Here is a 14,751-nt window from a genome sequence, read left to right on the forward strand (position 1 = left end):
GACAAGGGGCAAGATAAGCGCTGACTGCAATGGCAGAACAAGTTAGTAAGGTGACAAGGTCCACGGCCATCTCTTTAGGGATCTCTAAGAGGGAATCTGTAGGAGGAAGGGATAGGAGACAAGGCTAGGGAATGGAGTCAGCCATTTCCATGTCATGGTTGATGCTGCTGGCACAGAAGGGCCCACGGCTTTGACTTGAACCCTGAAGAATGGCTGTGACACTCCTCAGGCTGGGGATACAGGCTGGGGTACTGAACAGGACTTACCCTGCCTGGGAGGCAAGAACCTGAGAGGTCCTCCCTAGAGATCCAGTCACTGTCTCTCCCTCCTCCCTAGGCATCCTGGGCAGAGGGGCAATTAGCCCAAGTCTGACTCTTCTTGAAGGCAAAGAAGGACTTCTGCTTCTTAGACTTGGTTCATAATAGACTTTATTGGGAAAATTAGTGTAAAAAACAGATTCATAAAATTTAAATAAGACAGTAAAATCTTATCTTGTAGCTATGGTAATTGCTATAGTAATCACAAGTAAGGTGGAGTCTAAATTATTGCCTAAGCGAACACTGCTGTCAAGGCTCCTTAGCCAGCCCAAAGCAGGAAACACTGCGATTATCACGAGAGCCCGACGATGAATTTGCATTTCCAGCTGGACTAACAGGGGAAGCATGTTCTGATTACAGCATCACAACGTTCTAGCCCGAGAAAAGCAACTCTATTAGTGTCCTGCAGCAGAGTACATTAGTAACTTAGCCGTGAATCATAATTCCCATTCTGCTTCATAAAGAAACCAATCAATTTCCTGGGTAATCCATTGTTTTATTCCTCAGGTTTCTGGACCTTCTTTCTCACACAGTTTAAGGTGCCCCGTGGTTTACCCTGGGTCACCCTTGGTCATTTGATTCCATACTGCCCCACAGTAGGGCTAAAGGCAACCTCTCCCTTAGGTGCTCACCCCGGCCTGTTCAGAAATGGACCAAGAAGTTAATGTGGCACTCTCTGATTACAGAATTTTTATTTCAATTAAGCTTATAAAAATATAGCTAGAAATATATTTTGAATTCTAAAAGCTTTTTTTCCTAACCAGCTTTAACACAAACATGTCCTTGCAAAATTCACCACCTGGCTGAGTTTGAAATCTGCTTCCTCCCTGTGGAATACACAGAGCTCTCTACTTAGCAAACACATCTGAGTGAAGAAGTATGTGACCGATTTTTCGGGACCCCATGGGCTACGGAGCTCAGATGCTGTCCATGGCTTTGAACTCGCTGAGGGCCTGCACAGGGTTCACATGCTTCTTCTGAGAGGCTCGCTTGATCTTGGTCTGTGTCTCATCCTGCTTCTCTCTCTTCACCAAGGGCTTCTTCTCAGGGGCTTTCATTTTCCATGACACAGCAGGAAGGTTGAGGGACGCCATCCCCTGTGACTTCTGGTATTTGGTGGAAGCCACGTAGGACGCTTTCACTGTCTGCACTACCGCGTTCATCAAGTTCTTGGCTGCCTGGATCAGGGACATGGCGCTGTCCACCTACAAAGGACAGATGAGTCACCGGTGAAGAGCCTGACTAGAACCCTGCATGCATGCGGCCTGGCCACACCAACTAGGGCCTCGTCGCCTTAAAGGGCTGAGGTAGTACTGTGTGGGGCCTCCTACTGCTCTATCAAGGGCAGCTCTTACCCATGTAGCTTGCAAATACTTGCCTTTGAAAAGAAAAGGTGACAACACACAAAATCGCCTCATCCCCCATCCCTTACAGTGCTGAGTGTGCAAGGCTGTGTAGCACAGGCACCGTGAACGGTGGCAGGGACTGTGACCTGATGGAACTGAGAAAGCAGTGGGCGCGGTTCTATCTGGTCATTTCTTAGTTGGGTTAATTACTCTTTTGGGGTGGTGGTACAAAAACACCCTTTTCCAAAGAACAGCTGGCAAAAGAAAGAGACGAGGCCTGGCAATAGTTCCAGCTGTCACCGGGCCACACCAACCATGCCATGCTAAAGAGATGGTGTGAGGCCGGTGGGCTCCAGGACCCAAGAGGAACTAAGAAGGACCTTGTAGCTAATGCTGCTTCTCCTTCCCTGTCTGGAGTAGGTGGGCAATGTACAGGGACAAACGTCTACTTCTGCTACAGACACGGGCCAGCAAACCCCTCCTGGCCAGCACGTCTCATCGCTGACACTTACCCCAGAGACAACAAGCTCTCCACCGAGGTTCTGTACTTCAGCCTTGACCTTGCTGCAGATGTTGAGCTGGTGGCAGTAGAGCGCGATGCGCTGAAGGTAGGCCAGCAGGTCCTGCTTGCACGCGGAGTCTGGGCACTGACGGAAAAGACGCTCAGCACAGAGTACTCCCAGCCCCACCCAGACAACTCCAGTCCCCAGGGTTATTTCTCAAAGGCTCCCCGTGGGTGTTAGCTTCCTCCCTCCCTGAAGGAGCAAGGGGCAGAGAAGGGGTGCCATACCCCAGGACAGTCCCTCCCAGAGCCCACCTCCTGCATGGCGTAGGCCGTGAACACTTTCTGAGCCTTCCACTCAGTAACTCAGGGTCTGCCAGCAACTACTGTGCTAATGCCTAGGTTTCCACCCCAGGGGAGAAGCTCATGGCCCTATAACGTGAGGTAAGCATCAGCAAGCAAGGGCCTGGTCATACAGAGGAGACAATGCTCTGAGCTATGTAGATTAAAGAAGTGATTCATCGCCTGAGGGCTCGCTGTCTGCTCAGCCGGGGAGCACACAAGATAAACCCTGAACACAGAGCTCTAGGCACAGGTGATTAACAAAAAGGTGACAAGTGCGGCCTCTGCCCAGACTGCTGGGGGCTGGGTGCTTAGGTTTCTTCAGAGAAGGAAGCACAGCCACTCACTCTCCAGTGCTCACAACAGACACTGTTCTTCCAATGGTGGAGGGGAGGGAGAAGCGCAGTGGTGTAAAATGGGGTCTAGATACTCCATGCTGAAGGATCTGAATTTTTCTAAGATGCCACTGAAGCAGGACAGATTCAAGTGTGATTTGCATTTTATGATGACAGTGTTGATGGCTGTGTGCAGAACAGAGGAAAGAAAGGCCACAGAGGTCTGAGCAGTAAGAGATCAATGGAGCTGCTAATTTCAGACAGAAAGAACAGGTGTTGTCAAAACACACTGTCCACACGGCTTTTTATTGGGTGGTCAAGAATGACTGCCAAGTGTTAGCCTGAGTAATGAGGGACAGATGTCACCCATCCTGCAGCCTGAATGACACAGTAAGCTTGGATAACAAGCCTAGAAAAAAGCCACAGGGAAGTGCTGTGAGGCTTCCTGGAGGTATGAAGCAGCAAGTGAGGAGAGAGAGAAGCCTGTGCCCAGCTAGACGCACTGTAACAGCGCTCAGAGGTCCGATTCCACAGGAACCCAGCAAGAGGCTGGGTGAGGGAGGAGAGGGGAGGCAGCAGAATCTGAAAACGGCCAACGGCAGACTGGGGTGACAGACAGTTTTAGACAGACACACCCAGCCCTGGAAACCCATCAAAGAAGTAGGAGTTGAGAGATCCTCAGGGACGGATGCTGGGACTGATGGAGTGGCTTAGAGCAATTTTCCAAGGAGAGCCGTGGCCCATGAGAACGCGCATCAACAGCTCCTCAGCCATGGGCCGTGCAGAGCGGCACTCACGTGGTCTGCGATGGTCCGGCCAAGCTTATCCATTCTGGATCCTGCCTCAGCAATTTTCTTGGCAGCACTGATCACATCCGATGTGTTTTTGAGCGGCCCTTTGCCTCTGAAAAGAGAACAGGGTGCCTGTCTATGAACCCCATCCTGGTTGGAGGTTAAGTGGAGAAAAGATGTCTATGCCCCGGGGAGGTCCTCAGCCTCTCTCTCTGCGGGCTGCAGGGCTGCGCTCACCGGGTGAAGTCGGTCATCTCCATCATGATCATGCACATCTGCTTGGCCAGCACAATGATGTCATTGCCGCTGTCGTCCCACTTGGACACCTCAGCGTCCAGCTTGCTCTTCTCCTCCTGGAAGCTGGCCACCTGCTCTGCGATCTTTGCCTTCTGCTCCTGAGGAAGCTGAGCCATGATCGCCTACAACCACAAGCAAACCACTCAGGAGTCCTCACAGTGCATTAGCCAGGACGGCTAACGGCGATCTACGACATCGTAGGATAATACTTTAATGGTTCCATTTTGCCCAAAGGGCTATTTTCTCATTTTTGTAGGAATTCACTGCAGCCTAAATTCCTGACCCACTTTTTAAAACCACGTCTGAACGTGGAGGGAACAGTATGGAAGGCTAACTTGTGGGCTCCACCACCAATCTGTGAGGTCTGACTCCTTCATAAGTTTCAAGTTCGGTGTTGTCTATGGCAACAGAGAGGAGAGAAAGGGATGAATGGGCGGAACCCTTCCTGTGGGACCCTCACAGACATTTCCAACGTTGGAAGGCCCATCAGACGTAGATCTGCAGTCTTTCCTGATTCAGTGCAGCCCAGTGTACAGGGAGGACCCTGGGTTCCCGCCCTGCTCCTGTGCTCCTGGCTGAGGGTATTTTCTAGGAAGCCACAATTGACCAGCAGGTCATTACCTAGGATTTTAGTCGTACTCCACAGGGAAAAAAAAAATCATCAGAAAAATGGCGTTCTGAATATAGTTAGTTAAATATCCTAGAAAAGGACCAGGTCTCAGAGCCAGAGAGCCTCTCCGGAACAAGTCAGCAGAGGACCACGGCCCGTGTCCTTACCCGGGCGCTCTGTCCAGCTATCAGCTGGTCATCTTCTGTCTGGACACTTGTCCTGCTTCTGACATCAAAGTCTTCAGTCTCGAAGTCAGAGTCGTCCAACTCCTCGGGGGTCTGCAGCCAAAGGAAAGACCCGAGTAATCAGCCATGCTTCCGGCTGAGTGCAAGCCCTTGGCCAGCAGCACTGAGGCCCAGGGTGCAGACTCTGGTCAGCAGAGAGTAGTGTCTCCTCACCCGCGCTTAGTCCTCACATAGGACTTAGGGGTCAGGCTGACCTCTGAATCAGGGCTTGTTATAACAGAGATTTCACTTTTAATACAATTTCCCAAGGAATCTACATCTGCACATGAAGGTAAAAACCATCCTTGCTCAAAGTTTTTAAAGAAGAGATGTTTTTACACAACATAAAGCAATTTCATAAATGCTTACTTTATGACAAGAACATAAATTAATGCTGGGCTTTCTCTTTGGGTGCCAAGGCTATTTTGAGGAATAAAAAAAAAAAGCAATGTGTTATTCCTAAAGTCTAATTTTATTTTTGTCAAAGGACAAGAGAACATAGCAGTGCATACCAAAGGGACTGACTGCTGGTGTAGTCCTCTACAGTAGTTCTTAGGTAAAAATCATACTTTGCACACATGACCAGCCTCTCCTGCTTAGCCACTGACTTGAAACAGTTATTAGGAAGAGCCAGCAGGCAGAACAGCTGGGGTTGGTGTCAGCCCAGATGGCCGGCCTGTGACAGGAGGGCAGCGAGGCCTCATCTCTGGTAGGCCCTAAGCCAAGCCATATCCATGGGGTCTAGAGGAGTGAGCACAGTACTGGGCAGGGATCACAAGGCACTACAGAGCCGCAAAGGTCCTGTCAGTGTGTGACTCTCGAGTCCTGCCCAGCACCTCTGAGCTCTGGCCACAGACTGCTGTGGGTTGGTGGGCTAAGTCTAAGGAGCTTCCCAGAACAGCAGCCGACATTGCTTCCTTGCCTGCCCAGAGCCTAACTGGGTCCTAAGAATTGTTCTTGCCAAGCAAAGGAGCTCTTTTCTATCCTCCACTCTCCACTCACCTATCCTAACAGCGAACAGGAATAATGGGCACAAACTGAGTAAACTATGTGGCTGACTACGAGTGACCGGCACGATCATGGGGACTGGAAACAGGAAGGGTCTTGTGAGGCAGTGCAGTGGGAACATGCAGCTGGAAGTGTGGGTAAACTGAGGTAAAAGAACAACTTGGCTCTCGGGCTGGATCCCAGCTCAGGTGACTGAGCCAGGGGGCAAGCAGTGGGAGACAGGACAAGTGATGTGAACAGCAGACTGCTCAATGCCTGAAGCTGGGGCTGGTGTGGACGTCCTGGGCTGAGAGACTTCAGGCAGAGGGATGAGACAAGGAAGACAGGTTAGGGGTGCCCGAGAACTGAGGTCAATCCCTGGGACCCACATGGTAGGAGGAGAGGACTGACTTTCACAAGCTGTCTTCTGGTCTCAATACATGTGCACATAAAAATAATGTAATTTAAAAAGGAAACCAAGCCTGAGGGGCTGAGTAAAAAGTGATATGTGGGGCATTGGGACAAAGGACTAGGCATTGGGAGCCAAAGGACTAGTGAGAATCAAACAGGAGAAACCGTGTGCATGCTGAGGACAGAATCCTGGCTTTATCACCGAGGCTCATTTCCAAGAAAACCAAGATGATTGTTGAATAAAAGGCAGCAATGGGGTCAGTGATGGTGTGTGCACACGCTAATGCTAATCCACCACCACCATCCTCAAAGCTTCACTTCTGCCACTTTTCCACCAAGCCCACTTCAGATGCTAAAGGGCGCCCTTCCTGAGAGTCCCCCACCACACACACCTAGAGGCCCCGGAGAGCAGGCCTGCTGTTCTTCATTCCAGCACGGAACTAAACAGTAAGCAGCCGCCATTTATGCGTCAGACCTGTGCTGCAAACACTGCCTGTTTGTTTATTTCATCCAATAAAGCCATTAATTTTTTTAAACATTTACTTTCTGTGTGTGGGAGTTCTGCCTTGATGCGTGGTTGGCATCCTGAGAGGCTAGAAGAGCTTGGGATGCCCTGGGACGGAGTTACAGATGGTGCTGAGGTACCCTGTGGGTGCTCACTGAGAAGAAAACCATGTATCAGAGGGACAGTCCCCAGACTGCTGCTTCAGAATGGTACTCAGCCTAGATCACCTCCTCCTAGGGAACACTGGACAGCTCTGCTAGCAGTGGCTTAACAAGGCATCCGGCCACAGAAGAGGAACTAAGTGGTCAATGGAGTGTATGTAGCCTTGGCACCCATAAACACATACTGCAGCCACCAGCCGCCATCGATGCTCTGACAGACTTGGACTCTGAGGACAACGTGCAGGCGTCAGTCTTCTTTGGTCTTCTCTAACCACATGGGTCCTGGAGATCAAGTCCAGGCCACAGAGTTTGATCGCAGACACCTTTACCCACTAAAGCACCTTTGGCCACTTGGGTTCTTCGTTAGCACAGACCGGAAAGGACAGACTGGAGGCTTCGCTATCTTCCAGCCACACTCACAACCATTCCGCTTCCCAGTGTGCTTGGGGCAATGGACGTGCTCCTGCCTCCCCAGGGAATGGTGGTCGTACCTAATTCAATGCCTCATACAAAGTGGAAGCAATAGGCCTGGCACTGTGGTTAGTTTCTGCTGGCGAGGCAGTTTTGTGAGATGCAGGCCCAGGACTTGTTTGATGGAGGGGCCTGCAGATTCAGAACGCCCCTTGTTCACAGGGAGGTCTGAGGACTTTCTGTTGCTCTCTCTCAGATGGGAACATCAGACCTAGTGGTCGGTCCTTCCACTTGCCCCTGAGTCGTGGGACACCATGGGGGGCTGACACATGTCAGACTCTGTCCTGAACAGAGCCTAACCTCCTGCCTGAGTTTCCCTTCAAGGAGAGGAGTGCTCCTTTTGGGCAGAAGTACAGTAACTTTACCTTGAAGAAATGCTCTCTGAAATTTAAAATATCTTCTGTAGTTTTCCCTGCAACTCAAACTATTCTATGTTTATCCAAATAAATTCCCAAATTAATTTATCAAGCCCAACTCATGTTAGATTTCTTTTTCTGGTCCACGTTCGGGTTTTATCTCATTCTAATAGCTCTTAGATCCTTGGGTTTAATGTACTGCCACTGTTATCTCCTGAGTTCCAGATGGCACATTGCTCAAGCTGGCAGAAGCTGTTAAAATGTCTGGAAGGGCTGGCGAGGTGTCTCAGTGGTTAGAGCACTGACTGCTCTTCCAGAGGTCCTGAGTTCAATTCCCAGCAACCACATGGTGGCTCACAACCATCTGTGATGGGACCCGATGCCCTCTTCTGGTGTGCATGGAAACAAGCACTCAGATACATTAAAAGAAGAAATCTTAAAAAAGTAAAATGTCTAGAACATGGCCCCTCACCCTTATCATCAGCACGGCCTTGCGGATGTCCCGGATGCCGTCGTATACCAGACGGGAGGCGTCGATGAACTCATTCTCATCCATAGGCTGGGCTGGGTCTGAGCTGAGGGCTTCCACAGCTGCTTCCACTTGCTCAGTGAAACGCGGCATGACTGCAGAGACAAGGACAGATCACACTATGCAGATGGTCCTCCACCAACCTTTTCCTGAGTCCTTGGACAGACAGTCACGGTCATGACAAAGAGCCTCTGTTCCTACAAGGACTCAAGCCTCTCCTCACGAGATTCTGTGAACTAGGACTGGGTGGTTGAAAACTTGAAATGATGCTAATGCTGAGACCTTAAGAGCGAGAACTATAGCAGCCTGGCCAAGGGCTTCCTGCCATGTAAGAGGTTCTGGGTTCAATCCCTGACACTGCAGGAGGGACCCACCCTGATTTTGTATGCACTCACTAGCAGAGACCACTCAGAAGTTTATCTCAGATACATAAAGGAGTGTGCTCGTGAGCTGCCTAACAGACAACTTCTCACTAGTACACTGAGCTACTCAGTGTCTGTAAAAGGGGTGTGTGTGTGTGTGTGTGTGTGCGCGCGCGCGTGCACACGCGCGCAATCCCCAGTATTTGGAATGAGAAGAGCCAGCCCTGGTGGGGACAAGGGAAACCCTAGGAGGGGGACAGTCCTCAGACCTGTGTTGGAGAGGAGTTTGGTGGCTTCTAGAACCTTTTCTGTGTAAACTCCTGGCTCGTAGTTGTCCATCTCTGAGGTGACGACATGAATGACTCGGGCTGCCCGGCCTCGAATGGCCCCAGCAGTGCGATCCAGCCCATCCACGTCTTTTTCTTGGAGAGCGATAACGCACTTGTTCACATCTTCCAAAATGTGGTTCTCTGAGGACAAAAAGATGAAAGATCGTGTCTTTTACTGGAAGGTGACATAGAAACATGGCATGTTCCAGTTACTGAGGAAGAACTTGGTGCCAGCCACACGCGTCAGGTTTATATGAAGGAGCTGTGCACTGTGGCACACATTTGCACACAGCACTCAGGAAGGTGGGGCCTGAATCTAGAGTGTCCCCTGTCCTCCAAACATACCCCATGGCGTAAGCACCCCATGTGCCAAATAAATAATGCAATAGGAACAAGCACACCGCCTTCAGGGACTCCGCCTTCAAGCACACCGCCTTCAAGCACACCGCCTTCAAGGGCTGTCACTGAATCCAGCCAAACTGATCAGAAGCTCCTACTAGGCACACAGCTGGATTTGAAAACCCCAAACCATTTCCTTTCAAAGCCTGACACGGTTTTCAGAAACCCCAGAGCAAGTAATCCCACTCTCATCTATAATAGTGAAAGGGAAACAAGCCAGAGGGTCAAGGAACAAGCTGCAAGTTGCACACAGACACCACCATGACAGGAGGGCAGACTCAGATGGGGTGAGAGGCAGATATACAGCAAACATGAAGGGCTGTAGAGGGTGGCAACATTAACTTCCCCTTTGATGGAACACATGGCCGCTCTCAGAAGTTATGTCAGTTAAAGACATGGTATCCTGCCAACAACAGAACGTGACATAGTAGGTGCAGAAAGTTCTATTTCTTATAGAAGAGCTAGAACAAACAGCAAGTGCAATCTGTTTTAAGAAGTACACTGGGACCAGGTATAGTGACGCACGCCTTTAATCGCAGCACTCAGGAGGCAGAGGTAGGCAGGTCTCTGTGAGTTCAAGGCCAGCCTGGTCTACAGGGTTCCAGGATGGCAGCCAGGAGTATACCAAAAGGGAGGGAGGGAGGGAGGGAGGGAGGGAGGGAGGAGGACTTCAACATCATCATAGGCATCTTTTAAATCCAAATTCCCTCCATGACAACTAAACAAACATATGCTAAGCCTGCGATCATTCAAGATCTTAATGTTGAAACTAGTTTTTCTGAACCCAAGATTAATGTGGAAGATAAATCTTGTATTGCAAAGGTGGGAAAATCAAAAGGGAAGAAAAGATTCTGAGTTAAAAAAACCTACAACCCAGTGTTTTCCATATTATTTAGATCTCATCCCTGTTTTAGTGTGGTTAACACTTTGGAGGGAGTTAATACATCAGACTCAGTGATGTACTCTATAAAAAACGTCGTCTAGATACCTATGTTTTCAAAAACAAACCCCAATTTTATTAAATTCGTACACACTTTCCCCCAATCTGTGGTCACAACCAGAGAAGGTATGACAAAACAAAGGAAGTACACCTAAAGAAGTTGGCCATGACTGTTCATCTCAGGAAACCTGGCATGAGAGATGGACTTCTGGGCAGGCCTGTGGGGTGGCGAGTTTCACCCACTGTGGGCAGCACCACTCCCTGGGTGCGAGGAGAGGAGCCAGGTGGTGGTGGCTTTTATCCCCGCATTCAGGAGGCAGAAGGTCTACAGTGTGAGTTCTGGGATACTCGGGGTTACACAGAAAAAACCAAACCCTGTTTTGGGGGAGGTGGAGTAAGTACGATTACTCACTCTGCTTCCTAAGCACACATATAAAGTGACTGGCTGCCAGGACTTCTCTGCCATAACAGACTGTACTGTTGACCCGTGGACCCTTTTCTCACATCAGCAAGAAAACAAACACAAAAACACAACAGAAAACCAAACCGCTAACATTCCCTCTAGCCACCACGAAGTCACCTCAAGTGCTGCTTCTTTCCTCCACAGAGAAATTCTTGCCTACAGTTTCGCTTATTTTATTATAAATTTTTTTAAAAACCACAAAAATCCTTTTGTATGAAAATCAGACCGGGCAGGGAATAAACATTTTAATGAGAGTTAATACTGACTGTTAACTTGAAGGGATCTAAACTCACAAGCAGACCAGCCTACGGGCACAGCTGTCAGAAACTACTTAGTTTGGGTTAACCGGGGCGGAAAACCCATCCTAACTGGGGAGCACCACTCCACAGGCTGGGTCTTAGACTGAACAGAAAGGGGGATGGCAATGCAACCCAGTCAGACCCCATGCTGGGAGGTCTGGGGGCCCCAGAGGGCTTACTAAGGTTTATTTAAACTGGTGTCACCGTGGCCCCCACAGTACACTCACAGAAGTACTCCACCTCAGAGACCTTTTCTTGCAATAAACACAACTCTGTTGCCCAAGATGGTGAGAGTAAGGCATGGTTCAGTGCTGAGCCCTAAACGGGATGTTCATCCAACCTCTCTAAGGCTTGGAGAACATCATGGAAGAGGGGACTCAAAGAATGCACTAGCCAGCAGATAAAGAGAAGGCCTGTGAAATCTTCTGGTTATGACAGCCGCTGCCTGCACTGGGCCTATCAGGAGTGGAGCACGGGGGGGGTGTCCACAGGCTCACTGTTAGCTCCTGGTGGGTTCTCGGGGAAGGGAAGCCACACCCACGTGGTCCTCACCGCTCCTCACTCACATTACTAATCATTGTGTTCTTCAGCAAGCTTATGACAGATCAAAAACACAGAAGAGGCAGGCATACAAAATTCTCTGCTCTCTTCTATGCTTCAACTCACTAAGTAGAAACTGGCTCAATAGTTTTGCCCTAAGTCAGGCCCTCTTAAACTCATTTATTTACAAAAATGTTAAACCCAGTCACTAGATAAATAAAAGTGGACCTGCCAAGGAATTTAATTTCTCTTTACTGGTCTTATGTTTTATAATAAATAATCTTAAAAAAAATCCTGCCTGGATCCCACTAAATGCTGATAGTTAATCCCTTTTGTTGTCCGATTTGAAAAATGTTATATGAGGAACATTTTTTTTTTTTTGTTCTTTTTTTCGGAGCTGGGGATCGAACCCAGGGCCTTGCGCTTCCTAGGCAAGCGCTCTACCACTGAGCTAAATCCCCAACCCCGAACATTTTTATTATATTTTACTTTACTGTGAGAAAAAAAATGAAAATCCCTTGAGTCTAACTCAACAAACACACTCACTTTAATTTAAAAAGACTAAGAATGTAGTATTTATCCAGAGGGAACTTTGCATTTAGATTTGCAAATTTGTTGTTTGCTTTAAAATGTGCTGTGAAGGTAGAATGTTTTCCCTAAGCCTATGAAGAAGAATAATCCCACACTTCACTGGGAAAAACAACAGAAGGCCAAGATTCCCAGAAAGGCCCATTGCTGCAACAATGTGCCCGCAGATGAATTTTCTGTTTTAAAGTAGCAGCATCTGCAATTTGGCAGTCCTGCAGCAACACTGTTTACCCTGCCTTCCTGCAGCTCAACAGCCCGCACCAGTGCTTTCTCAAGTTAGGCCAAAGCTACATCTGGAGGAGTACATGCAAAGCCAGGGAGACATTGATATGCAGAGCACAGTCCCCTTTATATAGGTCACTGCTGGAGGACGGTGCTGTGCATGTACTTAAGTCTGCTTCTCTTTCAAGCCCCATTGCCACTCACATTCCAGCCTGTGGGTCCCTGGGGTGACAGGTAGTTTTAGCTCGACAAGAACTCAGTCACTAAATCTGCCCACAGCCAGTAGCCTCAGGAAGCCTGGCATTTCCAAGAAGACAACACGGCCAGGGGCAACAGAGTCCATGTTAAATGGAAAATGCATTTAGTGTTACTCAACTCTAAGGAGATAGGATTGAAATTTATTTCTGTGAGCTAAACACTGAATTGCATTTGACAGACATGTTCTATATGAATGCAATTTACTATGTCATTACCAGTTTATGTTTATATAATGAAATCAACTGTTTTTGTGAGGTGAATTACCCAGATTTATTTTTTGCAAGTTCATAATTAAATGGCACTTAAATATTTCCTCTCTGTTTTCTATCTGCGCATCATGCAGACATGATCTTTGGGAAAGTAGTCAGTTAAACTATGATCACTTCAGAGACAGACGCTTTCCACGAAGGGAAAGAGAATTCTCTATAATAAACTAGCTGAGCGAGCTGAGGCTTCTCCCCTGAGTTTCACAGGCTTGTACAAGTGACCAGTGACACCAGAACATAGGGCTAACCTAAAATAGCAGGACACACAGGTCATAGCCAGAGGGCTGCAGTGTACAATCCTCTGTGAAAGGTTTGGCCAGCCCAATAACTAGTGCTTCCAAAACAGACACCAGCCCTGCCATGAGGGATAGAGCTCCAGTAAGTTCTAACTCCCTGTGCTCGGGACACACGTGTAGAACTTTGTAAAACTGGAAACCAGCATGTTATTGATAAGAGTTTCCTTTCCCGGATTTAAAAGTGTTTTGTAATTATGACTTGGACAATAATTATACATGCCACTTTAGGGAAACAGTTCATTACCTGAGACAGCCAAGAAGTCATCAATGGAAGTAATGTCATCAACAGCATCTGTGAGAACACGGACTTGTTTTTCCCATTGCTCTTTAAAAAGATCCATGTTCTCTTGGGCCAGTTTACTCTGTGGCTTTGCCGCTAAAGCCAACGCGGCATTGATAACCTGCGGAGACAGTAAAGTAACGCGCATAACTCACTCTACAGCCATGTAAGCCAATCACATGGGGCGATAGGGGAAGGCACGACACCATGTGCTCTACCACAGTCATACACAGGAAACACTGAAGAGCAGGCCTTAGGCTTTAGCACTAAAGTTGATTTGGAAACAACAGGCAATTGTAAAATAAGCGAAGGCTCCCTCTACTTTAGCCAATCTGTGAAGGCAATTCTACGATTTTTCCTCTAAGATTGGTTTTATGTGTATGAGTACACTGTAGCTGTCTTTAGACACCAGAAGAGGGCATTGGATCCCATCACAGATGGTTGTGAGCCACCATGTGGTTGCTGGGTATTGAACTCAGGACCTCTGGAAGAGCAGCCAGTGCTCTTAACCACTAAACCATCTCTTTGGCCCCCATTTCTATAATTTTTGACATTAAATTCCAAGTTTTTAAAACATTCATAGAAATGTACATAATTAAAATTATATGCTACATATAATTAACTATGCTGCTTCCTTCTTTTAAACATTCAACATCATTAAGTATATATTAAAACATTATTATCCCATTTTATAGGTGTCTTACGTCACTCTCCTACTGTGGCAGTATTTAGGCTTATCTCAGTCATCTGTCACTATTACAGAAGCAGCAACAATGTCTAATAATGCTTAATACCCAGTACCAAATGCCGACTTATCGGGCTTCATTCATCATAGAGATACTGTGTTCCAATTCCAAGGACTCTTTTCCCTTTGTCATTTTAACACAGGTATCTCTAATGTATAAAAATCCCATAGAAAAGTATACAGTCTGCTACATTAATTAAGAGTCTAGGACAGGGACACAGCCCCCTGGTAGAAAGTTTGCCCAGTATATGCAGGGCTCTAAATTCCAGCCTCAGCACATACACAAGCATTTTATTGAGGTATCATTTATAATTCATACAATTCATCCATTTGAAGTATAAGACTCAATGACAACTGCTATAATCGCAGCAATACTGGATTCAGTCCACCATTCAGCTTCAAATGCTTTAGTAACAGGGAGTAAGTCCTCCCCGTGGTCCTCTTCTCTCTTATTCCATCTTCTATGACTATTAAGTTATTCCCTACCCCAAAAATAACAAGTGGCAAGGGTGCACTGTCCTCCTCACCTCCAGGAGAAAGCACCTAGTCTAGGTGTGAGCTAGGGACACAGCGTTAGCCA

The 14,751-nt window shown here is 47.8% G+C and overlaps 1 protein-coding gene across 1 annotated transcript in view; it reads right to left on the bottom strand.

Annotated features, from left to right (window-relative positions):
* Positions 1–410: 410 nt before the first annotated feature.
* Ctnna1 (catenin alpha 1) overlaps positions 411–14,751 on the bottom strand; it is a 128,999-nt gene continuing 114,658 nt past the window's right edge. Inside the window, exons 11-18 of the mRNA XM_032885963.1 lie at positions 13,391–13,547; positions 8,816–9,016; positions 8,128–8,279; positions 4,708–4,818; positions 3,871–4,052; positions 3,640–3,745; positions 2,176–2,310; positions 411–1,522 (exon numbers count right to left, since the gene is read on the bottom strand). Coding sequence (XP_032741854.1) covers positions 1,235–1,522; positions 2,176–2,310; positions 3,640–3,745; positions 3,871–4,052; positions 4,708–4,818; positions 8,128–8,279; positions 8,816–9,016; positions 13,391–13,547 — 1,332 coding nt within the window. The 3' untranslated portion in view covers positions 411–1,234. The remainder of the gene's footprint in view (positions 1,523–2,175; positions 2,311–3,639; positions 3,746–3,870; positions 4,053–4,707; positions 4,819–8,127; positions 8,280–8,815; positions 9,017–13,390; positions 13,548–14,751) is intronic.

The sequence above is a fragment of the Rattus rattus genome, chromosome 15, assembly GCF_011064425.1.
Source record: "Rattus rattus isolate New Zealand chromosome 15, Rrattus_CSIRO_v1, whole genome shotgun sequence".
Taxonomy (NCBI): domain Eukaryota; kingdom Metazoa; phylum Chordata; class Mammalia; order Rodentia; family Muridae; genus Rattus; species Rattus rattus.